The sequence below is a fragment of the Vulpes lagopus genome, chromosome 11 (genome assembly GCF_018345385.1).
Source record: "Vulpes lagopus strain Blue_001 chromosome 11, ASM1834538v1, whole genome shotgun sequence".
NCBI lineage: Eukaryota > Metazoa > Chordata > Mammalia > Carnivora > Canidae > Vulpes > Vulpes lagopus.
In genome coordinates this window covers 106940201-106967121 of record NC_054834.1, presented here as the reverse complement: position 1 = coordinate 106967121, position 26921 = coordinate 106940201, and the positions used below count along the sequence as shown (strand labels likewise).

General features: G+C 36.5%; 1 protein-coding gene across 1 annotated transcript in view; it reads right to left on the bottom strand.

The window, feature by feature from the left end:
* The window catches only part of ZNF804A (zinc finger protein 804A), a 275652-nt gene that overhangs the window by 33824 nt on the left and 214907 nt on the right, over positions 1-26921 (bottom strand). The window contains exon 2 of the mRNA XM_041722476.1: positions 24432-24575. Coding sequence (XP_041578410.1) covers positions 24432-24575 — 144 coding nt within the window. The remainder of the gene's footprint in view (positions 1-24431; positions 24576-26921) is intronic.

Sequence of the window (26921 nt, the reverse complement as noted above, 5' to 3'; positions counted from 1 at the left end):
AGAATATAGGTATTGTCATATTACCACCCAAAGTATAAAACAAATATCTGTATTAATATGAATGAATGAGTGAATGAATGAATGAATGAATGAATAAATGTGGGAGAAAGGACAAGTGTCCCATGCAGAAAAATTCCAGAATGATTTATGTAGATACTTTCTCTCAAGGAGGTAGATCATAACACCTCAGTGTTGTGTGGGCTGCACAGTGATTCCATTCAAAAAATCACAGTATGGAAAGGGGAAAAGCAGGGCAAATTTACATTGGAGAAACCTGGTATATATTACCTCACCCAGGTGATCAAGTTAAGATCAATTCATAATAATTCATGGTCATAGACTGACATTTGAAATGTGATAAAAATGGCAAATTTCCTCTGGTGTTTTCCTGACCCCCCAAAACATAACCCAAACCCAGTGGAATCATGAAAAAATAAATAACCCAGTTAAGAGGCACTGTACAAAATACCTGGTCAGTATTCTTCAAAACTGTAAATGTCATCAAAAAACAAGGAAAATCTAAGAAACTGTCACAGCCCAGAGATGCCTAAGACAGGCATTTATGTATTGTGGTATCATGGATGGGACCAAGGAACAGAAAATATAACATGAGGTGAAAACTAAAAAAATGTGAATAACCCAGGACATCTAGTGCCAAGAGTTTTAGTTAATAATACTATATTAACATTGGCTCATTAATTGTAGCGCATGTACCATACTGATGTAAGGTGTTACTAATAGCGGAGATCTTGAGAGGAGTGCATGTGTATGGGATGCACTCCATACGATCCACTCAACTATGTGTGTGTAAATCTAAAACTGTGCTATAAATAAGGTCTATTAATAATAGATGAGAGAAAAGATAACCAAAAGAAAATATCTCATGTTCAGAAGTTACAAAGCATACAAGTGACTTGTGGGTTAAAATAATTTTCTTAGAAAATACTTCTAAATGAAATAAAAATGTTATATGGCAAGTAGCAAAACCTACAGTATGAAAGAAAAAGAAAACTGGAAGATAATTTTTAACTTAAATGTCTAAATTAGAAACTGAGAAAGGCTATAACTTGGTATGATTAAGAAATTTCTAAGAAAGTCATTAAAAGTTAAAAGAGTAAATTCAAGGGATCCCTGGGTGGCGCAGCGGTTTGGCGCCTGCCTTTGGCCCGGGGCGCGATCCTGGAGACCCGGGATCGAATCCCATATCGGGCTCCCGGTGCATGGAGCCTGCTTCTCCCTCCGCCTGTGTTTCTGCCTCTCTCTCTCTGTGACTATCATAAATAAATAAAAAAATTTAAAAAAAAAGAGTAAATTCAAGAAATAGAAGAAAGTAAACAATAAGTATGTAAGAAGAGATTAAAACACAGGAAATAATCATACCATGGTGGGAGGAGGGGACTTTGTCAATGAAGCCATCAATTGGTTTCTTGAAAAGACTAACAAATAAGCAAACATGACAAGCAGGTCAAACAGATTGAGAATGATAATACGTAAGAAAAAATTTATGAAGTCCTCTATTCCAAAAAATGTAAACTTTATACGAAATGGACTGATTTCAGGCAAATGTTACTTACTAAAATTTACCTGAAGGCAAACAGATACTTGAACAGGTCTATAACTATTAAACATACTGAGCAGGTAATTAAAATTTCCTCCCTTCCACTCACAAAAAGTAAAAAGCACAAGCAAATAAAACAAAGAAGTTAATAAACAAACAGTATATTTAAAGTCCAAAGAGTCAAAATATCAAAGGAGCAAATGTTTCCAATCTTGCACAATTATTTCGGACTAAGGAATAAGAGGGAATATTCCCCATACCCATCCTAAAACCTATCCCGATCCGGCTTGAGGAAGAAAAATTATAGGCTAATCATACACATAGACATAACTGCAAATGTTCTAAAAAAATGTTTACTAGTATATGTTGAACGTAATAAAACATGGACTATTTTATTGTAGAAATTCAAGTTAGAATTAACATCAAGCAACTGAAAAAACTCAACATATTTAGAAATTAAGATTAAAAAATACTTCAGCAAATATGAAGCTCAGATAAAATCCATCAGCCATTCCTAATAAAACTCCTAGCAAAAAAAAAAAAAAAAAAATCAAAGAAAACTTTCTAAGTCTGATAAAGGGCACCAAATGCAAATTCACAGCAAATATGTCTTGTAATGGTGCATTTAGATGTTTCTTCTGTATTTTATGAGTAAGGATTACTTGAATTCCTTATTATACTGTATTGGCTAGGTAGTCTAGTAAAAGTAAGTACAAATATAGATCTTTCTCTATTTACTATGAGGTAATGTCCCTATAAATCCATCATTAGTTGAAAATGTCATAAGCCAAAAATCCATTTGAGATGCCTACCCCACCGAACATCATAGCTTAGCCTCGCCTAACTCCAACATGCTCAAAACCCTTATAGGTGGGAAACATCATCTGACACAAAGCCCGTTTTATAATAAAGTGTTGAATATGAAGACTGTACTGAAAGTGGAAATCAGAATGACTTTATGGGTACAGAATAGTTGTAAGTGTATCATTGTTCACCCTTGTGATCACGAGGCTAACTGGGAGCTGTGGTTTGCTGCCTCTGCCCAGTGTCACAAGACAGTAGCTTACTGAGTATTTGTAGCCCAGGAAACGATCAAAATTAAAAAAAAAAAAAAGTATGGTGTCTACTGAATGTCTATCGCTTTCACCCCTTTGTAAAGTTGAAAACTGTACGTCAAACCTTTGTTAAATCAGGGCCCATCTATACTTTTTTTTTTTTTTGTAAATAAAAAGTTAAAACTATCATTGATGGATGATGTTTTGTCTATTTGATATAAAATGGCTAATGGCAGTGTGAGAATGAAAGAGCACAGGTGACCCGGCGAAATGTCCTTACAAACATGTTAATGGCATAGTGCTGGCAAACAAGTTCATAGTATTTACGAGTAGTGGAGTTCTTATTTACAATATACTTTCAGCAGGATATCCCCTGATTATCTAATTGGTTATGAGGAAAAAGAAAACAACAAAGCAGAAATCAATTGATCTACGTGAGGGGCAGGACTCTGGAAAATATCGGGTAAGCTCTGTCATTAACGGAATATAACATGAAGATGTTTCATGACCTGAACGGTCCTTTCTATGTGAATGATAAGAATCACACCTATTACTTAGGACCTCGTGCATCAACTCGGGACGTGGATACCTCCTGAAATGGAAACAGAGAACCCATGTACAAGTCCTCAGATCTCTGCTTCATTATTCACGAAGACTTGTGTCCTGAAATCATTAATAGTGTTGTCAACTAGGAAAGACCTCTGTTTTGTGCCAATCTAATCTGATAATCCAATTATTTTATTATCTCATATTTATTTAACAGTCAAAATCAGCAGAAAATCATGGAAATTAATGAGATATTGCAAATAGCATTCGTTGTACGATGGCTTCATGTTTTTAATGAGCCGTAGTTTTGCAGTGTTTAATCATAGACGTTTGTAGTAGTGATAACTCAATGCGTCTTTAGTTTTCCATAATGCATATTTCCCATCGACTTTTACTAGCTTCCTAAAGAACAGAGATTTACAGATTCAAGAAAAGGGGTGGGGGATGTTTAACGTCCACATAGACTGAAGGACCCAGCAAAAACAGATACATTTTGGAAAGAGGATGTTTGTTCGGGGGTGAAGTGAAGACAGCATTTTAGATTTACTTACTTTTTCATAATCAGATCACTGAACACTTTAAAATTGGACATAAAAGAAAATGAAAGTGTAAGTTAAGTCCCATGGTGTTTCCTTGCTGGTGTTGAGAACTTCAAGCGCATTTCCTTCTTCTAGTTCAGAATCATTTTAATTAAATGACCTGGGAGCCTTCTGGGAAACATTAGGCACAGAATTAAAACTGTGTTTTAGACTAGTATTGGGTGAGAAAACAGTACAATTCCCTGTGAGTGAATATATCTTGCTGTTTATTTCTGTTTCTGTTTTAATGAGCACTTAGCTGCATGATTTTTCTGGCAGGGGAGGGGTGATCTCTCTGCTTTTGTTAATGAGTCAGTATGAGCAGCTCACTAGGATGTTCAAACTTCACAGACTTCTGCAAATGATTTAATAGTATTTTCGGCTCATCATTACTGCTATGTGTCAAAACAGGGTATCTAGAAGGACTGCTTGCCTCTGATTTTAATCACGTTTCTGTTTAGTTTGATGTTATTTTTTTAAATTCAAAAGAAATAACACTTTATCCACATTAAGAAACTACAAAAGGAAATGGGGGAATCGTTTCCAGGGTGGAAGAGACTCTGTATGAATAGGAAATTAGCTAAATCTAATATATATTTACATGACACTCTTTTATTTTAAAAGTCAGGTCAGAGGTGCTCTGATAAGACCGAGAAGGAAAAATAATGATCTGAATTCTTAAGGACAGATTATTAAGATCAGAAGAAACTGACTTCTTTTTTCCTTTTCTTAATGGTCACCGTGATGCCCATTATGTCCCCAGGACTGACTTAACTTTACACCTGGAAGAAACTTTTGAGATATTTAATGATCTAGTAAACTAATGAAGAATAAGAAGTAATTAAAAACTATATTTAAATATTATGAAAATAACTTGAAAGAGTTGACTTCAGAGATTTACAGAAATATTTTGATTGATCAATAGATCAAAGAAAGATAAACAGTTAATATATAAAATCAAATCAGCTGGTATGCACCAAATGCAAGGCTCCCTTCTAGGTTAGTTGGCCAGTCAGAACACTTCTCGGTGCCTGGGTAGAAACCAGACTCAACATATCCCAGGAACATGAGGTATCAACTCTTTGAATCAAAAACTTTCAACGACAAGCAGTCTCTTGGAAGCCTGTCTTTTGGAAGCCATCTCCCTGTCCTCTTGTTCCCGGGCAAATCCAGACTCTGCCCTTGAAGCAAGTATTGTGACCAGAGGGATCAATTTACTATTGGTAAATTGAGCATCTAGTCGGTACTGGAATAATCGGTTAATAAAGAGAGATAAAAGAGGCATTGAATGCATCTTAACGCACCACCTTGTCACTTTGAAAATGGTTGAAAATGTCATAAGATATGACAGTTCTTCGTTGCTGAAAATTACAGATTACTGTTGGATGCTTGGTATTGTATTGTGCTTTATTCCCAAATTTTTAGCTTCCAGTAGGTAATTTAACTCTAAGGTAATTAAGTGGCAATCATTGACATATTAAACTATTCATGTGTACCTAAAACATTTTTTAAAAAATTATATTTCCTCTTGAATTCAGTACTTCTTAGTATATTATCAACTAGATCAAATATTTTGTATCTAGGGGCCTTGAATACAAACCAGGACTCCTTCCAAATTCCTTTAGTCAGACATGCATTTTCCAGATTTTTAATATACTTTTACCTAATTTCTTTTATCAAACCAATTACCAATTATTTTCAACTGTTCCTCCAAAATATTCTTGGTATTTGTTCCATAGTCATCCTTTTTTTTTTTTTAATTTTTATTTATGATAGTCACAGAGAGAGAGAGAGAGAGGCAGAGACACAGGCAGAGGGAGAAGCAGGCTCCATGCACCGAGAGCCCGATGTGGGACTCGATCCCGGGTCTCCAGGATCGCGCCCTGGGCCAAAGGCAGGCGCCAAACCGCTGCGCCACCCAGGGATCCCTCCATAGTCATCCTTATGCCAGGATTCTTATCAAAGAGTAGTTTTCCCTCATTGATGGGAAATATTTTTTCTGCTTCCTATCTCCTCGAAAGCCTCCACTCTATCTCTAAAAACATGAAAACAGGATATCCAAACCAATCAATCTGAAAAGTTTAGCATGCTGTTTTTCTCCCATAACTACATATTCTGGTGTTACCAAGACTTCTCTTTTCTTACTACTTAATCAAATCCTACCAAAAATTCTGAGTCCAGGCCATATGATACCCTTTCAATCAAAACTTCTTTAATCTTTCTATTTCTTAGTGATTTGTTTGTTTCTCATCTTGTAAGGTGAGTGATAGAGGGCTCAGGTTAAGACTTGTCCTTATAAGCCATAGAATATTATTTTTAATTTTTACAATTATTCCAAATCAATTTTTTATTTTTTTAAAATTATTTCTCTATTTGAGAGAAGAGAGAGAGAATGCCTGAACTGGGGAAGAAGGGACACAGATGGAGGGAGAAGCACACTCCCCGCTGAGCAGGGAGCCCAGGGCAAGGCTCGATCCCAGGATCCAGAGATCATGACCTGAGCCCAAGGCAGACCCTTCACCAACTGACCCACCCAGGTGCCCTTTCCAATCCAATCAAATTTTAAAACTGGAAGGCATAATCCTTAAGAGTTCCTTCACAGTCAATTAAGGTGCTTGAATAAATGAATGACTACATGAATGAAACCAAAAATTAGAAACAAAACTAAGGTATTACCTTCAATGTAAACATTTGAATATATTTGAGTTCTACTTCAAAAAATTCCAACACTTCTTAGTGTCTTTACAAAATATGATTTCTTTCTAGAATAAGTGTTCTTAACAAGATTAATAATCATAGTAACCAACATGAAGATGGAGCAGATACAACTTTCTTTTTCAATCTTTAATATAGTTTTGGGTTCATCTCATTATGCAAGTTTAACATATTAATCTCAATAAATAATTAGATACTTTAAGAAATTGTTGCAAATGATAAATCTTAGATGAGAGTTTTGTCTTTTCTAAAGCACCTCTTATGGTATGCATTTGTCGATACTGAATACTTTTCTCCCTAAATGAATAAAAATGAATCTAGTATCTAAAGCTTTTTGAATTCAATTATTTACCTAAATAACAACTTCATTTTAAATTATAATTAAATTCACCCCAAAATTTCATTAGAAATGTCACAATAGCAAAGTAATTCTAGCTACTGGCTGCTAACACTAAATAAACATAAAGCAAAACATAAAAGGAAGGAAGAATGGTGGGGGAGAAAGAAGGGAGGAGAGAGGAAAAGAGAAATGGAAGGAAGGAAGGAAGGAAGGAAGGAAGGAAGGAAGGAAGGAAGGAAAGGAAAGGAAAGGAATAAGTTTTAAAGAATAGGTCTTTAGTTTTTTTTTTTTTTTTGAATATTTTATTTATTCATGAGAGACACAGAGAGAGAGGGAGAGACACAGGAAGAGGGAGAAGTGGGCTCCCTACAGGGAGCCCGATGTGGGACTCGATCCCAGGGCCTGGATCACGCCCTGAGACGAAGGCAGACTCATCCAGGCATCCCAGGTCTTTGGGTTTAATGGAAGAATTCTATAAACAGTGTTATGAATTCTAGGTAATCATTCTGAAACTACTGTTTCAGCTTCAAAGATTATCTGATGTTTGGGAAATATGAAGAGTTATAGAATAAGTCACCATTGGTTAAACACTAATCCAAGGAATAAAAGTAAACTACAACCAAGAAATCTTATAAATGACATAAAATTCTAATACATCAAATTATTGGTATATTCTCATTAAATGGCATTTCAAAACATCATCTTCCTATGTCCCATACAATTTATTATCAACAATTCAACATTTTTTAATGGTTCATAATTCAAAGTAAATCTCAAAACATTCTTTCCAGCATTATTTAATTGTTTTAAAATAAAAGTGTAATTAGTAGATATTCTAAAATGTCTTAATATTTTTTATCTCTCATTGGTAAAATTTGTTCCCTCTGGGATATTATAGGTTATGTTGGATAAATATTTGGAAAAGCATATAAATATTTTGTAAAGAATTACTGCCCATTTGAAAACTTAACATTTGATAGATTTTTTGCACTTGGAAGAGTCCTAGATTTAATTAACTCAGCAATTTAAAGATAATAAAAATAATTATAGGATATACTTCTATAACCAAAAGAAATGAATCTTATAAGCACATAAACTCAATGTTTGAAAATTTAATATATAAGTTAAGAAATACTTCCAAATAGTGTAAACATTCGAGCGATAACAACTAAGTATGGAAACAAGTAGCAAGTAAACTTGACTACCCTATTTCCAATGTTAAAGCGTGTTACGCTATTATCAATTTTTTTCTGTATAATGGAACAAATGCATATTATCTGACATATATGTTTATTTTTTACTTAATACTATGTTAAGTTTTTAGAATGGTTGTATTACAGTAGATGCTTTTTAAGATATAATCATTGATAATGTTCCTTACATATTAAATTGAAGATAAATAAAAAATGAAATTTATCTTCAAATGATTACTGGGGCACTAAATTTTATTTTATTATTATTTTTTATTTTTTAAAGATTTTATTTATTTATTCCTGAGAGACACAGGAAGAGAGAGAGGCAGAGACACAGGCAGAGGGAGCAGCAGGCTCCTTGCAGGGAGCCTGGTGTGGGACTCGATCCCAGGACCCTGGGGTCATGCCCTGAGGCGAAGGCAGACAGCAAACTGCTGAGCCACCCAGGCATCCCTGGGGCACTAAATTTGAAAGGGGGTTTCTGAACTTTCAAGTCACTATGAAAAATTGCATTTAATTTGGCTACAGTAATAAAGACAGGACGGTACTGTGAAAGAATAAACAAATAGATGAACAGAACATAAAAGAGAGACTAGAAATAGACCCTCATAAAACCTAGTCAACTGATCTTTGACAAAGGAGCAAAGGCAACACAATGGAGCAGAGCCAGTCTCTTCAACAAATGCTGCTGGAACAACTGGACATCCACATTAAAAAAAAAAAAAATCAATCTATATACTGACCTTAGACCTTTCACAAAAAGTAACTCAAAATGGTTTATAGATAAAAATATCAAATTCCTAGAAGGCAATATAGTAAAAACCTAGATGACTTGGGATATGGTGACACTGTTTTAGATACATCAAAGACATGATCCATGAAAGAAACAACTCATAAGCTTGTTTGATTAAAATTAAAAAGCTCTGCTCTACATGGGACAATTGTAAGAGAATTAGGAAATTCTCTCTCCCAAAGACTGGGAGGAAATATTCGCCAACAACATATCCGATAAAAAACTGTTATCCAAGATATACAGAATATTCTTAAAACTCAACAATTAGAAAACAAACATCCCAATTAAAAAAATGAGCCAAAGACTTTAGCAGACACTTCACCAAAGAAGGTATGCAGATGACAAATAAACATATGAAAAGATACTCCACATCACACGTCATCAGGGGAATATGAATTAAAACAGCAATGAGATACCACTCACGCCTGTTAGAATGTCCAAGACCCAGAAGACAGACACCACCAAATGGTAAGGATGGTAAGGATGTGAGCAATAAGAACTCTCATTCACTGCTGGTGGGAATGCAAAATGGAACAGCCACTCTTGACAAAAGTTTGGTGGTTTCTCATAAAACTTAACTCTTACCACGTGACCCAGCAACCACACACTTTGGTATTTACTCAAGGGAGATGAAAACTACATACACAAAAACTGCATACAGATGTCTGTAGCCACTTTCCCATAATCGTGAAAATGTGAAAGTAACCACGATGTCCTTTAGTGAGTGAATGGATAAACACGTGACCATGTCTGGACAACGGAGTGTTATCCAGAGCTAAAAAGAAATGAGCGATCAAGTCTTGAAAAGACATAAAGGAAACCTTAACACATATTAGTAAGTAGAAGAAGCCAATCTGAGAAGACTCCATAATGTCTGAATCCGACTGCCTGAAAAAGCAAAACTATGGATGGAGACAGTGAAAGGATCAGTGGCTTCTAAAAATGGAGTGGGGAGCGGTGAAGAGCCAGGGCAGGGGAGTTTTAGGGCAGCGGAAATACTCTATACGATATTCTAATGATGGATGGGCCATTATACTTTTTTTTTCCCCCAAACCCATAGAATAGATGACACTGGGGATAAATCTTAACATATACTACAGACCTGGGTGATAATGATGTATCCATGTAGGTTCATCCTTGGTAAAAAATGTACCATCCTGATGAGTGATGTTGATAAAGGAAAAGCTAAGCATGGTGGGTGGGGGCAGAGGTATACGGGAAAACTACCTTCTTTCAATTTTGTTGTAAACCTAAAACCACTCTAAGAAATGAAGTCTTAAAAATCATATTTATTCAGGTATAATGAAAAAAAATATGTTCAGTAAGTTGTCTCTGACCTTCCTGTGAATCATTTTTACTTTATAAAGAAACATTGAAATTACTAATATTAAATATAACACGAATAGTGAACTAAATATGATAAAAATATAATTGCATGGAATTAGAGTCCCCCTTTGCAACCAGATATATGGGATAAGAATTTCAGGTTTGAATATTTGTTTATACTCAGAGAGACACAGTATAAGGAACACAAGGTGCAGAAGAAGAAGCCATAGGGTGTCTTTCCTCTCCTGCCATTTCTCATCTTTTCTTATTCCGTCCACACAAGCCTTTTGATCAACATAGAACTGGACATTAACTTTGTCTCTCTCAGACGACTGAACTATTGGGGCAACGTGGCGCCTGGATTCACTCAAATTACTGAACAAAGATTTGCACTTTAGGAACACCTGTCCCACTAAACAATGAAAATGTGATGGAAAGTTGAGAGAAAATGTGCTTCCATGTCAAACATCAATATTTTTCACAGTAGAACCTTACTGAGAAAAAAGAAATGCCCCACATTTATGTCAAAATGTTGATTTCCAGAATTAATACTTAAATTTTGGTGAATAGAAGTAAAGGAATTCCTGCAGAGGATGACCTTCAGAAAGTTTAATCATGACCTGTTAAATCATTTTTATTCCTCACTGTCGTTTCTTTCTGTTATTTCCGCAATTAGAGCAAAATTTTCAACTGTTAGCCATTTGGGTTTTCCTAGAAGTGTTGATCTCAAGTCATTTTTTGTTGTTGTTTTTGTTTTATAAAAAAACACTGCAATGTGACTACGATTTGGTCAAGGTCTTGCCAATTTATAATCTTGAATTAGTGAGCTTCTAGATTACCAAAAAGGACACGACTCTACATAGCAATGTGTACTGTTAAACCTGGGTGGAGTTACGTCTTTGCAGATTAGTAGGTGTATGCAGAATCTAGGCAGAAGTAATAAATAAGAAAAAGATTTTCCCATCTATTTGGTTTCAGTACCTAGATTCTGGTTATAAGAACATGGAGGAGGGGGGAAACGGTGGGTGGGCAGGGGAAGAACATAGGAAAATCCTTTGAAATAGAGAAAGTGGAAACTTTGCCTGCAAATAAAATAAACCCAAGGGAAAAAAAGATTAACAATTGGAGATTCCCTACAAGACACAATGACTTACATACATGAGTTATAATATGTTAAAGAGACATAAGAGAACTCGCTCAATTTGCTGGGTGTCTTTTACATTAGTTCTTGTTTCAGGTTATGAGCTAGTCTGGCACGGTTTTGGAATAGCTTTGCCTTGAAACCTTAGAAGAAAAAGGTGGAGATACTTAACTAAGCCAGAGTGGAGTATCTTTGATCTTTAAAACTGCAAATATGAATTTAAAAATAAATATTTAGAATATTTACAATCGAGCAAAAATGGCTTCTTGCTCTCTGCCCAAGGCTAGTCTAAAAAAAAAAAAATCTAACACTGCACTAAAACCTCTAAAACCTCCGTGCTTTTGTTCTCTTTTACTGCTAATATATTGTCTAGCACCCTTCAGTTTTAAGCAGCATTTGCTACTAAGGAGCAGAGTGAACTCCCTTTCCTTTGTACATTCCCACTTAAACCTACTACTTTCAGGCATTTGTCTCCAAGCCTCTTCAAAACCACTCTTGTCAAGTTGTCCACATTTCTGAATTCAAAATCGAGGATCCCTGTCTTTGGGACTCAACCGTTCACCCCTACTCCCTGACTATCTCGTGTTCCTTTATCCTCAAGCCCACCATCAGGTCCTGGACATTTGCCCGACGCCTAGACGTATACTAAGGATCTGTTCCTTTTATGGTGCCTCTTCTCTCTCCCTGCTGACTCCCTAGATGACATCAGCTTCGTGCTCAACTCCACGGTGAAGCTGCATCTAACTGCACAATCTCCAGCTCCATGTAGGTGCCTGGTAGGCATCTCAAACCTGACGTGGAACCTGACGTGGCCTCATTCTCGCCCCACCAACATTTATTTTGGTCAGTTGTCTCCAGGACCTAAAGTCTGATTCGTCAACGTATCTGTTGACATTTCCGTGCCATTCAAATATTCAGATCCCCCCCACTTTTCACGGTGGGTACCACCAATCCCTGACTCAAGCAAATGTCATCTGTATCCCAAATGTGGCGTTAACTTCCCACCAGTTTCCTTTCTGCCGTTTGTACTTCCTTTCTCCCAATATATTCCCTGCACAACAACCAAAGTGATTCTTTTTTCAAAACAGCAAATCACTACTTTCTACATGGAAAGCTTGGAATTATCCTACGGCCTTTCAAATCCTGTAATCTTTATTACGGCCTTCCAAAATCTACCTAATCTGGCCCCAAATTTCTTCTCCTACCCCATCTCCTATAGATTTCCCCAGCCTATGCTTTTCGCTGGTCTCATTGGCTTCCTTTTGTTCTTGAAGGAATCTAATTACAATGTAATTTGGGGAATATTTCTGCAGATACCTTTATCACTTATTTGCTCACCTTAAATTCTTACTTAACCGCCACCTCGTCAGAGAGGTCTTGGCTCATTTCCTTACGTAAAAAAACAGCTATCATTTAGCTACTACCATCTTTTCATCTTTCTTCCAAGTTGTAAACATCTAAATTTAAACATTGAGTGGTTGGTTTGCTTCTTGACTCACCAAAATTAAGTTCTGTGAAAACAATTTTTTTTTTTTACTATTACTCACCTAGATTAACTCTTTATGTGTATATGTAGGTGTATATTTGTATCTAATCTACACATATTTGTCAACTAAATGTGTGTGTGTGGTATGTGTCTGCGTGATTTTGCTATCTTTCTTTTCTGGTTTCCTCAGTGGGCTTTGGAGAGATGAAATGAGTCAGAAGACGGCAGTAATTAGATAGAAAGTTTGCATTTCCTATTTCCTTTATTGTAATAAAATTTAGTCATTTCAGTAAATATATTTACCTGATATATTTATATTTATATTCAGTAAATACATTTATATCTATATATTTACATTCAGTAAATATAAATATATTCAGTAAATATAAATATATTTCTTGTGGTTAAAACTATATATTAGGAATTATATACTATTTACAACAGCCAAGAAATTGAAACAACCTAAGTGTCTACTGACAGGCGAATGGGTAAACAAAGTGTGGTATAGATAATGGGAAAATTATTCAGCCATAAAGATGAAAGAAATTCTTGCATTTGCAACAATATAGATGGACCTTCAGGGCATTATGCTAAGTGAATTAGATCAGACAGAGAAAGACAAATACCAAGTGTTTGCACTTATATATGGGATCTTAAAAAAAAAAATGAACCTATAGAAACAGAGAACACATTGGTAGTTGCTGTAGGCAGCGGGGAGGGGTGGAGAAAATGGGTGAAAGGGGTCAAAAGGTAGACATTTCCAGTTACAATATAAATAAGCTCTGGGTAATGTCCAGCATGGTAACTATTTGAAGGTTGTTAAGAGAGTGGATCTTAAAAGTTCTCATCACAAGGGAAAAAAACCAGTTACCTACAGGAGGTGATGGATATTAGCTAAACCTTTCATGGTCATCACTTCATAATATACACATATGTTAATTATGTGGTACACCTTAGAAAAGAAAGAACATATTAAATATGCTGTTCGTGTCATCTTTCTTGAATACATTAATAATCTGAACTATTTCTGATGAAATCACTGCACAGTTCCTTTTTTTTGCTGCTAGTTCTCTTTATAATTTCAGGAAATGCATATAATTACAATAAATGTATTACATACGTGCACTGTACTTACAATAAAATAAGATCTTATATAAAGATGAAAAAGTATCTTTTCCTCTTTCTTAGTCCCTAATGACCGTCTTAAGATTATTATTTTTACATGAAAGAAAGAGATAATTCCCTTAATGTCTGTCTCAGCATAAAATCATACAGGCTCAGCTTCGAGAGGAAGTTTCCTGAATCATACGGCACAGTTTCCACTACGCGGTGCTTTGTGATAGAATATGCTGCTGATGTGACAGGCAGGGGACATGCCACGAGGGAGGCCCGTTGTAGGAACTCGCAGTGGAGTTTTTCTTCAGGTGCTTGTCAAGCCTACAATGTGGATGTTAACGTCACTCACTGGGGCACTCAACGTTATGATCAGGAATTTCTAGGACTTGGAAACAGTCCAAAAAAGGGGGGTATTTTCAGTGAAGTAGTGGTCTTTGGGCAAGGGACCCTCCAGGGGTGATCTGAAACTACGAGGGCGATCATCTTTGTGTTTCTCTTGATGAGGCAGTTTTAGAATTTAATGAATTAAGTTGCAGAAAACGGAAAGTAGTGCAAATGGTTATTATTCATTACAGTGCAAATACATTTTACCCAATAGAGAGATCTATTAATCTTGTGTTTTACAAATATGACCCCAAATATGACATTTTATTGTCCTGTAGAGTATAAAGCAATTTTGATGCATTAAAATACTATCAGCCTTCCTGACTGACTAGATAGCAGATAGCTGTGTCTATGTCTATGGATACCTATACATGTAGCAGCGTATAGAGATGTAGAGATACGTGGAAACTGTGCAGTTGTTCTTTTTTTTTTAAAGATTTTATTTATTTATTCATGAGAGACCCAGAGAGAGAGAGGGAGGCAGAGACACAGGCAGAGGGAGAAGCAGGCTCCACGCAGGGAGCCCAACGTGGGACTCGATCCCAGGTCCCCAGGATTACACTCTGGGCCTAAGGCGGCACTAAACCGCTGAGCCACCCGGGCTGCCCTATGTAGTTTAAAGGATCCCTTGAATGAGCGTAGGGTCTCATTGCTGTCCTAATTAAAGGGCTGAATAAAATGTTTGAACATGTCATTTTATACTTTAAGAAAGTCACGATTTTACCTTTTGAGGGGAAAAAAGTTAACATACACCGTACACATATATGTGCATGTGTTAATTTATGCATCGCACCTCCAAAGTAAAACTTTTCTAATTTTGTTTGCTATATTCCTTTGTTTTACTCTAGAAAAACATTTGGCCAAACATAAGCTAAATAAATAGACTGTGTTGTATTTTCTTTGAAATATTTTGACTTGACACGTTTTAACACAATGCCATTTTTTTCATCTTTCCCCTTATGTGAATTACATTTTGGATTCTGACACTGATAAGAACATTTCTTACGGACTCAAGGGCAGAAAGAGCTTGTAGCCCACAGCAATATTGGGGGTGAAAATGAAGTTGGGGTTAACATCTAGCACATCGTCTTTTTATCAAACACGTCACTTAAGTTTTTAGCACGCATCTTTGTTGATGCAAGACAACACAGTGACATATTTTTTTACATTAAAAAAATTCACTGATCTGCTGAGAAAAGCAGTTGTTAGTATTGTAGAGAAGGTTTTGTCAGCAGATTTTGTGACGTGAATCATGTTTCCTTGGTTGGAAATATCATGATGATTAGAACTTTACCTTTGATTGGATTGAGGAATATCAATAAAGTAATGCTAACTGTTTCCCCTTAATATCCCTGTTTATCCTAAAAATAAAAACTACGTAAACAAGCAGCATTTTCCAAACTGCTACAAATACACTGAGGTGAAATTTGAACAGGGGTAAGGATGTGGAAGTAGGGCACTGACTTGTCAGAATTTCCTAGAGTAAAACCTGTATGAGGAAAATATTTTTAGGGTTAATACGTTTATTTTGAGAGATTTTTTAACTGAATGTATTTCATAAGTATTAGAGTGCCCTTTGGGACTAACATATTTAGTTAAGCAAGTAACTAAGAAGTAACATTAATTAACATTGATTATGGCTTTTCCACAAAAACAAAAATATAGACACAGACATGTCTTTGTAGGTGTGCACCTTGAGTATATATTGATAAATATCTATTTCTATACTTATTTATTTATTTTTATGTCTATATTTAAATGTAGAAATACACATGATGTTAACACATATCTTTAACACACAGTACCCATAATACAAACATACAAAATTAAATGTATATCAAATGTTACTTCTATTTTAGTAATTAAATCTTATTTCAAAGAGTCAGGCCATATTGAAAAAAAATACTTTTTTTTTACTATGATAAAAATAAAATTGTTAACTTAAGGAAATTTTGACATGTGTAACCATTTTGAAAATTATTTCTGTGAAATCAGTATGTCAGGTGTCAATGAGATTGCTAGATGTTTTATAAATCAAAAAATGTTAACATCTTGTCTACATTTCATACTCGTTTTCTAGATTTCGCAAGGTTGAAAATTAAGAATCTAAAGCAAATACGGGAGCAATTAAATTATCAGATTTTAAGATACTGAAGGAATCCAAACCCGACAATAGAGAAGGTTAAGTCAAAAAAATATTTGATGGAATATTATGAAATAATTATTATGAAGATACTGTATAAATGGAAAAATAGTATTGACAATATCAAACTGAATATTGTTGAATGCAAATGGTAGCTATCTAAAAAATTTGGGGGAAAAATAAATTTGTTACTAAGGTAAACAAAAGTGAGATTCCTTTTTCAGATTTCAAACTGGTTTTATATATATGTGTATATATATACATATATATATACACATATATATGTGTTTTTAGTGAAATAAATGTGAAAAGACATAACAAGTCATGCAAATGTAAATAGCTTTAATATTTAGTCCGAACAAAAAGAGTTATATCAAAGCGACTGGATTTACAAGGAGGAACGGAGGGTAGGTACTCTGTTTTCTCCTCATGTTCTATTTTTTCTGTGACTTTTTCCTTCTTGCCTTAGCCCTCCAATAAAAACAAACAACAATCACAAAAATCCCTGAGTTTCCAGTGCTTGAAACAGTGGTCTCGTTTCATCTACAGTTGTTAGTAGTTGCGAGAAGCTCTGGACTCCAAGATTCTAACACAGCGCTGTTCACACCTAACATGGTACAGGTTCCGGTTAAATTATTGAAGGTTTGCATACCTCACCCTGGAATAGGTGCTTATTCTCAGAATACACACCCAATGAACAGAAAGAAACAGAGAATCACCTGCCCAAGTGAGATGTGAAAGGGCAAGTTGCTCTAGTGGAGCCAAGGGCACAGCAGACCATCTCCTGAAAATGGGTTGTGCACAAGCTCTCCGAGGGATGCAGATACGCTACATTTCTTATGTGTCTGATTTCAACAACTGGACAAAGATGGAGATGAAAGGTAGGAGGGGCAAAGGCTGGAGAGAGTTTACAGGTAGTTTTGTGCAAAATTCTGCTTTACTTCTCAGGGTAATTTCATCATTAATTTAATATATTACTTATCATAATGGAATGTTAAATATGGTTATCTGCATATATTCTATGGTACATTCTATGCAGAATTATCTTTACATAGCATCAACTATTTTTAAATTGTCTTTGACAATTTTTTACACACTAGGAAATAGATTTTGATTACCACTGATTACACTCCTAGAAGATGGGGCAAAGCCATGGTGACACATGCAGCACAGAACAAGGAAGTGTTTTAAAAAGGTATGAATCGGGATCCCTGGGTGGCGCAGTGGTTTGGCGCTTGCCTTTGGCACAGGGCGTGATCCTGGAGACCTGGGATCGAATCCCACATCAGGCTCCCGGTGCATGGAGCCTGCTTCTCCCTCTGCCTGTGTCTCTGCCTCTCTCTCTCTCTCTCTCTCTCTCTCTGTGACTATCATAAATAAATAAAAATTTTTAAAAAAGTATGAATCAATACATATGATATAAATATGTAGTAAATCTATAAATTATTTGCATAAAAACAGATATATTGGGATCCCTGGGTGGCGCAGCGGTTTGGCGCCTGCCTTTGGCCCAGGGCGCGATCCTGGAGACCCGGGATCGAATCCCACATCAGGCTCCCGGTGCATGGAGCCTGCTTCTCCCTCTGCCTGTGTCTCTGCGTCTCTCTCTCTCTCTCTGTGTGACTATCATAAATAAATAAAAATTAAAAAAAAAAACCAGATATATTTTCATAAAATATATTTATTAAAGTATCAACATCAACACAGTATAATGAAATCCAATACTACAATAAAGGGATACAACTTAATTGATTGCCATCATGTATCCTACCAGAAAAATATACTTCCCAGAATTAATAGATGATCATTACTATAAAAATAAAGATACACAATAAATGGAAAGATATACCATGCTCAAGGACTGAAAGGATTTTTTTGTACAATGTACCTGCTACTCAAAGCAATCTTCAGATTCAACACGATCCCTAAAAAAGCTACCGATAATATTTTCTGCAGAACTAGAAGTAATCCTAAAATTTGTATGGAACCACAAAAGACCCCAAATAGCCACAGCAATCTTGAGAAAGAACAAAACTAGAGGTATCACCAACCCAGATTTCAAACTATACTACACAGCTATTGTCATCAAAACAGTATGGTACTGGCACAAAAAATAAGCACATAAATCAACGAAACAGAATAAAGACCCTAGAAATAAGCCCACACTTATATGGTCAATTAATATACTGCTAAGGGGAAAGAATATGTAATGAAGAAAGGACCACTCCCCTATAAATGGTATTAGAAAAACTGAACACCTATGTGCAAAAGAACGAAACTGGACCACTTAAAAAATAAATTCAAAAGGATTAAAGTCTCAAATGTAAGGCCTGAAACCATAACATTCCTCAAAGAACACATAACCAGTAAACTCTTGGATATTGGCCTTCCCAGTATTTTTTTGGCTGTGTTTCAATCAGAACTACATGAAACAGAAGATACTCACCAAGCGCATGGAAAGACTGTAAATCGATGCGGCCACTATGGAAAACAATATGCAGTCTCCTCAAAACAATTAAAAACAGAAATACCACATGGTTCAGTAATTGCACTTCTGGGTATTTACCGAAACAAAAAAGAAAACACTGATTTGAAAAAAAACAACAACAGAACATATGCACCCCTATGTTTATTGCCACATTATTTAGGATAGTCGAGATATGGAAGCAACCTACGTGCCCATCTATAGATGAACAGATACAGAAGATTCGGTGTAAAAGTACACCAGGCATAAAGAAGAATGAAATCTTGCCTTTCGTGGCAACAGGGATGGACACAGAGAGCATTATTATGCCAAGTGAAATAGGACAGCTGCCCTATGATTCCACTTATACGTGGGATCTAAAAAGAAAAGAAAAGAAATGAACAAAACAGACACAGATTCATAAATGCAGAGAACAAATTGGCGGTTGCCAGAGGGGAGGCGGGAGGGAGGATAGGAGAGGAAGGTACGAAGGAATTAAGAGGTACAAATGTTCAGTTATAAAATATGCAGGCCATGGGGGAGGGGGGGACAAGCAGAGTGTAAGGACGATGGCCAGGGCTACAGTAATCTCTCTGTATGGTGACGGGTGGTAACCATGCTTGCTGGAGTGAGCATTTATTTGGCACCATCTGTATAACTGTCGAGTCCCTATACTGTACATATGAAACTAACATAATATTGTATGTCAACTACGTTTCCATTAAAAATAAAACAAAGATACTCCATCTTGGCCTGAAATGGTCGCCTTATGGTAATTGCTATTGTTTCACAAAATGAGATTTTTAGGGGCACTTGGGTGGCTCAGCGGTTGAGCATCTCCCTTCAGCTCAGGGCGTGACCCCAGGGTCCCGGGATCGAGTCCCACGTCGGGCTCCCTGCATGGAGCCTGCTTCTCCCTCTGCCTGTGTCCCCGCTTCTCTCTCTGTGCCTCTCATGAATAAATAAATAAAATCTTTTAAAAAAAATGAGATTTTTAGTGCTAACAAACACAAATGGGTAGAGGAACATGCTTGTAATTGGTTTACCATGCATGATTGCAATCATAAAATGAAATCTCTAATATTAGATGCATTTCTCTACTGTCATCTAATTTTTTGACTCTTTTTTCTCATAACCATATTTAGATAGCATAGAGCAGAAACACTCAAGCTGTAGTATTTTTGCACACACCCTCAGCAAGGGCTGACTCGACGGACAGCCGCCAACCTTACTGCTGGTGGGAGATGGAGAGGGAAGGGACTGGAAGTTCATCAGGCCAGGTTTATGAATATGGCATCGGCCGAGACGCCAGACATGATGATCTTACCCAGAGTCTGCCTCAAACTCAAAAAAGGACAAAAACTTCAGCTGAAGTCTATTCCGATCATGGCTTTGACCAGGAAATGTCCAAAGGATACGCTTGCAGCGAGGCAGGGGCATGTCCTTGTCTCGGGGCAGGCCCATCGGGGTGGGGAGGGTCTACAGGAGGAACCCGTGTCCCTGTCGTGTTCTCACCCTCCAGATGGCTCGGCCAACTGAGGACAACGCAGTGAGAGGGGGACACACACCAGAGGAAAGAGCCCGGGGGAGGCGTTCCAAGTGGATGGAACCAGGCACCGCCTTACCCGTACCTCATCTTGTCTTGTTAACCTTTACATATATTTTGCAGATGAAATTTCAGACCCGCACATCAAGAAGTGGTTCTTCTCTCAAGCATCGGATTAGTGAACAGAAGTTGAAATCATTAGGAAATGTTCAACTCGAGGCTAAGTGTGCTCCGTTGTTAGGGCCATCCAAGTCCCCGCAGCCCCCAGATGCCCGCCCCCGGGCCTGCGGGGCGCTCCCTCCCAAGCCCTGGATCTTCACCTGCCCGGGGACGGTCACCCAGGTGCCTTTTGGGAGACACTTCAGCCACACTGAAAAGTTAAAATCAAAATATTTGAGGGGCAGCAGCAACACGGCAACCACTCCCTTTCCAGCTCTTCCCAACTCGATCCCAGGACCCCGGGACCATGACCTGAACCAAAGGCAGATGCTCCACCATTGAGCCACCCAGGGGCCCCTAATTGTTGTTTTTTTTTAAGAGTATAATTGACATACTTTTTAAAAATATTTGTTTCAGGTGCACAGTATAAAGATTTAATAATTCTATACACTAGCCAGGGCTCAGCGATCTCGAAACTGTGGCTTTATCACAAGATCTTAAGTTAAATTCGGACTCTAGCCCTTTTATATTCATGCGGGAGGCACCGACTGGGGTCTAAACTGTGCAAGATGCTGCACGAGATGCTGTGAGGAACGGAGACAGAAAGGAAACGGTCCTTGCCATTAAAGGGTCACAGCCCAACGACTTTCAAGTTTCAAAGTTAAAAAGAAAATATTCTAAAAATGAACCCTGAATCGTGAACTGTTGTGATCACCTCTGTACACCGGGTGCCTCTTCCTCTTTTTAATTCTCTGCTAGCAAGTCTTAGCGATGGGAGCTTGAGAGAGATTTTGAAGTTACCCAAAGAACATGCTGGATGAGAGAAGCAGATTGTTCTTTGAAGCTTAGAGTTCAAATGCAACACACGGTCTGTCATGACCGATTTGCAAAGATACACGAGGCAGGCACACTGCTCTGAGGGTCACGATTACCTGGATATGTTTTAGACTTTATTAGCCTTTCTGAAGCAAAAATAGATCCTTACTGGAAGCCTAAATAAAGGCAGTCTCAAAGGCAAACTGTCAGGGTCCCAAACATTCTAGGAGAAAAGAAATTTTAGTAAGTAGTGATAATACAACTAATTAAATATTGAGCTTTTTAACTATTTCTTCAAATACTCAACAAAGCGTGGTCATTGCATTCTCTCATGTATTTTCCCTGACAATGAATGTTTGAGTTAATTGAGCCTGGGTGTATTTTACCCAAGTCAGGAGAGGGGCAGGGCTGGGACTCATTCCACTGATAACTCCTCCTCCGCTTCTCCTCGAATCTGGCGGCCCTTTGGGGTCACGTCTGTACGGCCGCACAGGTGGGCAAATGCAACCGATGTGTGGCCTCTTTGCCTTTCTCGAATTCCATTCAAGAAATATCCCAGTCAAAAAAAAAAAAAAAAAAAAAAAGAAATATCCCAGTCAGTAGTGGGTTTTCCCACCTGAAGGTTAAGCACTGGTAATACGGACACTGAGTCTACGTGTTTCTTGTGGAGCTTCTTTTATTGGAAACCAAAACGATTGTCCGCAGATACGTTAATATTTTATGAAGAAGAGGGGTGTTAGGTTTGGTTTGGTTGCAAGTAAAAAGTATTAAGCTAGGGTTTGGTTTGGTTTCTCCTTTAAGTTCATTTATTAGCAGCAAGGTGAAATATCTCCAGGAATCTAGGGATAGGACCTACAGATAAGCTGTTGGAAGGACTAGTCTTAGGTGAAAGCCGCTCAAAATCAGAATTGCCATGTCATGTCCATCCTCACTCTCCTTCACTCATCACATGGCCACTTGCATGTCACTCTTTGCCCATTGTTTTGTGCTTTCTTTTTGCAAACCAGCTTTCTCAACTTTTTGACAGACTTAGCCACAACTCAGGATTATATTTTCAAGGGTTTGGTCCAACCACATTCAGACAGAAGACAGATTTTTTCTTTGTTTTTTTTTTTTTTTTTTTTTTTTTTTGGCATCTCAACTTTTTAGTTTCTCAAGAGAAACAAAATCTGAATTATCCACCTCCGAACTTCATCCCTCCTTACTTCACTCAATGTTGCCAAGTTGTGGCATCATGTGGTGGGAATGCTGGTAGTAGTCATGGGGGTGAGGCTGTTGCTGGGCAAAGGGAGAGTATATTTTTGGAAGACACGCTGAAAGATTTGTCACCATCCTATGGGGAGGGGATATAGATTTTAAATATTTTCGGCAACCGTAACACTGATTCGTGCTAAATTAATCAAGTAAGACTGCTGTCCTTCAGAGTCCACGGCCATTCAGATAATGTGTCTGTCTCTAGGGTCTGATACCCCTGAGCGGTATCAAAAGTGACCTCCGGGATTTTCAAAATAACAACCCAGACCCAGCCTGAATTTCCTTGGCTTATCTGTGTACAGTGCAGAGTATCCTAACTGTGCTAAGCATATGGAACTGGAAAAGTCCTGGTGATGACCTCTGTGAGCTTGATCTCCCGGGCAATCTATGGTTGAATAGAGCGTTCTTTGGCAAGTGATATTAATAGCTGATAAGACAGTCGTAAAACACATATACCCGTATTTCCACATACCTAGTTTACGCAATGAAACAAATATACGATAACACATCTTGGGCTGATAGGTACTTAGGAAAAAATCAGAGGAACAACTTTCTCAGATTTACCACCTCGGGAGACGCGGTCCAGAATCCTGTTATAGAACCTGGGCCACTAACTGCAAAATTAAATCAATACTATTGCCTGATGGATTTTACTATTCAAATCAAGCACTGATAGACGGATGTGTGTGCGTATATATTTACGTGTTGTGTTTTTATGCAAGAAAAATAACACTATTTCCATCAGACATTTTCCCTTAACTAGTGTGCAAGCAGACTTGGAAACAGACAGGCAAGGATCATCAAGATTAACATGCATTAATTAGTGATGTATGTAAACGAAGGCTAATGTTCTCTGTACAACAGCCTCCTCCAGCAAAGTTTTGTTGGTATGAAGGCATGGAGGGATTGACAGCAAAAGAAAATACATGCAGTTGATTCATAAGCGCTCAACATGATCATTTTCCCCTATTCTTTCTTATGCTAACTAACTCTAATGTTAAGGAAAGTTAGTGCAAATTCATGGATTAAAAAAATCCACCTTTTATTAAGACCAAAATGCGATGCAGATGATATTCGCTAAAAAAATGAAAATATTTGTTAATTAGTGATAACTAAAACTGCTGTACCATATCAAGGTAGCTAAACAACACATGAGGTCACACTGATAAATGTAAAGCTTATGAGAAAATGGAATCTTTATCATTAACTTCACCTCTGACATTACTGCTTTAAGCTCATCTTTACATAGAGTGTTGGGAAAAAAAATCAATCTTGGATTTACAATTGATAGTGAAAGGAAAATAATATTAGAATAAACTATATCATCACATATTAAGTACTTATTTAACCGATAACTGTGGATTATTTTAATCATATTAAATTGGTTTTCTTTTCATATTTTTATGGTGATTTAAATGGGAAATGGCTTCTGTAAAGAATTGTGAATAAGTTAATTTATATTTGATAAGTATTATTAGCTGTTCAAAACACTTTAAAAATAATAAATTGGAAGACATTTAGAGGAGCACCACCTGTGGGAAATAATTTTTAAATTACTGTCCATCACTAAGAGGCAACTGACTGGTATTTCTTTGTATTGGTTATTTATTTCAGACTTTCAGTGCTTTTTCTTTTCTTTTTTTTTTTTTTTTAAGGAAAAATGTCTTTTGCAATAAGTCATCAAATTATCATGCCAGAATGGCATCTCTAAACATTGAATTATGAAAGCATAAAAATACTGTATTTACATAGTTTATACAATTTAAATTATGACAAAAGGCCAGAAATATCAGGGTTTTATGGACACCTCTTTCTTACCTGCTTGTGAGCGTGGTCATATGAATTAATGTGATTGTCAAACTCTTGATGCTTATAGTACTGCTTGTCACAGAGTTCACAGTAAAAATTGGCCTTCAGATCTTCCAGAGCTTTTGCTATGGTGTTTTCCTTCTCAGCATAATCCTAAAAAATAAAATTTCAAGGAAGGCAGCTATTAGTTCTTCCCTGATTTGACTTTGTTCTGACAGTTGTCAACTTTAGCGTAATAATCAGAGTTAGAAACAGAACACAACAAAGAAAAATAAAGCAAATTCCAGCAAATGAAACCGAAAGAAATTACGAGCTGAGGAGAATCAAAGATTAACAGAAGAAGCCAAGGTAAACAGTGGAAAGAATAGCAAAGACACGGAGTAGCAAACCCAAAAAAATAGAAGCCGTTGCTTGAACAAGTTCCTGAGCTGTGTTGGCAAAGAAAACAACAAAAATCATACACTTATGTTGATCCAACTGCTGATTTAACTGGCAATGGCTTAGTTAACATAAAACTTGTAAATTCTGAACAACATCTAAAATGTGCCCTGCGTGAAGAAGCCCATATTGGTGCACAAATATGCATGTTTGGTATTTTTGTTTGCTTGTTTCTTTAGATACCTAGAGCGCAACTTATTCATCCCAACTAGATTTCATTTGACTAATGTTTCCATCTTGACCCACACCATTTGAAGCTGAATTTTTAAAAATTCTCTAATCTTTAGAAAATGAGATTCTTTCCTGCGAGTTATTTACCTAAACTGAGAAGGATTAAACTGTATATAAGCAGATTGCTTTCATCATGCTCACAGTAAACAAAGATGGCTATATAATCAAACCCCGAAAAAATGTAGTCAGTTATCATTAGCTTTCATTTACAAAATAGAAAATAGCAAAACGCTCGTGGCTTTTAGGTTTTCTTAAATCTAAATCTACTTGCTGTTTCACGCTTCCCTAAATGTTAATGTTGTTAGACGTAAATATATGCTACATGTTGAAGCAGTGCTCAGGTCTTTTGCTCAAGCGCTGATATGAAGACTAAATTTCAGTTGCTACACAGAATATATTAACTTACAGATTCTCTCATCCTCAATTTCTTTAAAATTCAAATTACGTATTCTGGCCTCTTCTGCGCTACTCTAAGAAGCTCACTCTCTCAGTCTCCGGGATATGGAGGGGGGAAGACACAGTCTTCTCTAGGTCCATGGCAATTGTCCTCCTTCTAAATACACAGGCTAAAAAGGACTCATAAATTGCTTCTACAAAATGTAAAAGCGGTTCACTAATTGTAATTTAATGAATAACTAAGACTTTCCTTACTTTATTGTACCATGTATTTATGCACCTATCATGTATCATAAAATTCACCATATTTGTATATATCCCTTATAACATACATTACAGTAACTGATATATATAGTTGCCATAGTCTAAAAATATATAACCCAGCTTCTCGCTGTGAAGACAACGACCCATTGTTCTATTAGTTTTATCAACGGCACAGAGGTGGTGAGCTACAAAATCATTCAAATCATTTACATATGATTTTTTCATTCAATATTTATCACTTCTCAGCATATTTATGAAATACTTCCTATTATTCTTTTTGATTCCTTCCAATTTGTTGTTTAAAAAAAACGTAGTTTAAAAAGATGAAAATGAGTCATATATAACTAAACTCGCTACTGAATTTTTACAAAATCTTTAAAATACTTTGTGGATTAGCCAATTTAAATGAAACAAAAATTAAGTACTATGATTTCATGGCTAAAGTGTGTGAAGCAGAGATAAAATTCCAATCAATATGAGTTATATTATAATGGCAATAGTTTTTGGCTCAGAACTGAATTAGCTCTCAAAATAATATTCTTGAACAGCAATTTCTTTGCAAACTAGTTGATTCTCACCATTAATTATAATTACAGTTAAGCTACTTCCTCTCTTGAAATATTTCATTATTTCTTATTATTGTGTAGGTTTATTTTTTCTTCCTAAGACTGATATTCCCTCAGAGAAGCAATAATTGTTTCTTGCTAATTCTTTCCACAAAAAATAGGAGAATTTTTGAGTAAACCAAACTGAGATTTTTAGGTAAACTGCATTCTTCCAAAATATTAGCCTTAGCCTAGATTTGAAGAGAAAAACAAATCTAAAAACAATAGCGAGCATTTACTCAGTGCTTGTTTATGATCAATCGCTGATTAAGACCATGCCCGTATTCACTCATTTAATCCTGATTAAAATTATAGAGATGTGTATTTTGAACATTTTCTCATATTAATGGGTAAAGATACCAAAGTATAGGAAAGTTAAATAATTAGGTCAAGGATGTATAATGAATAAATGTGCAGCCCATATTTGAACCAAAGACATCATCTGGTTCATAGCACTTTATTATGTTCAAACTTTTAAGCACATAAAAAAAGTAGAAATAGTATAATAACCTGCACGTAACCATCAGCTGGATTCAACAATTATCAACTCAGGGTCAACCTTGTT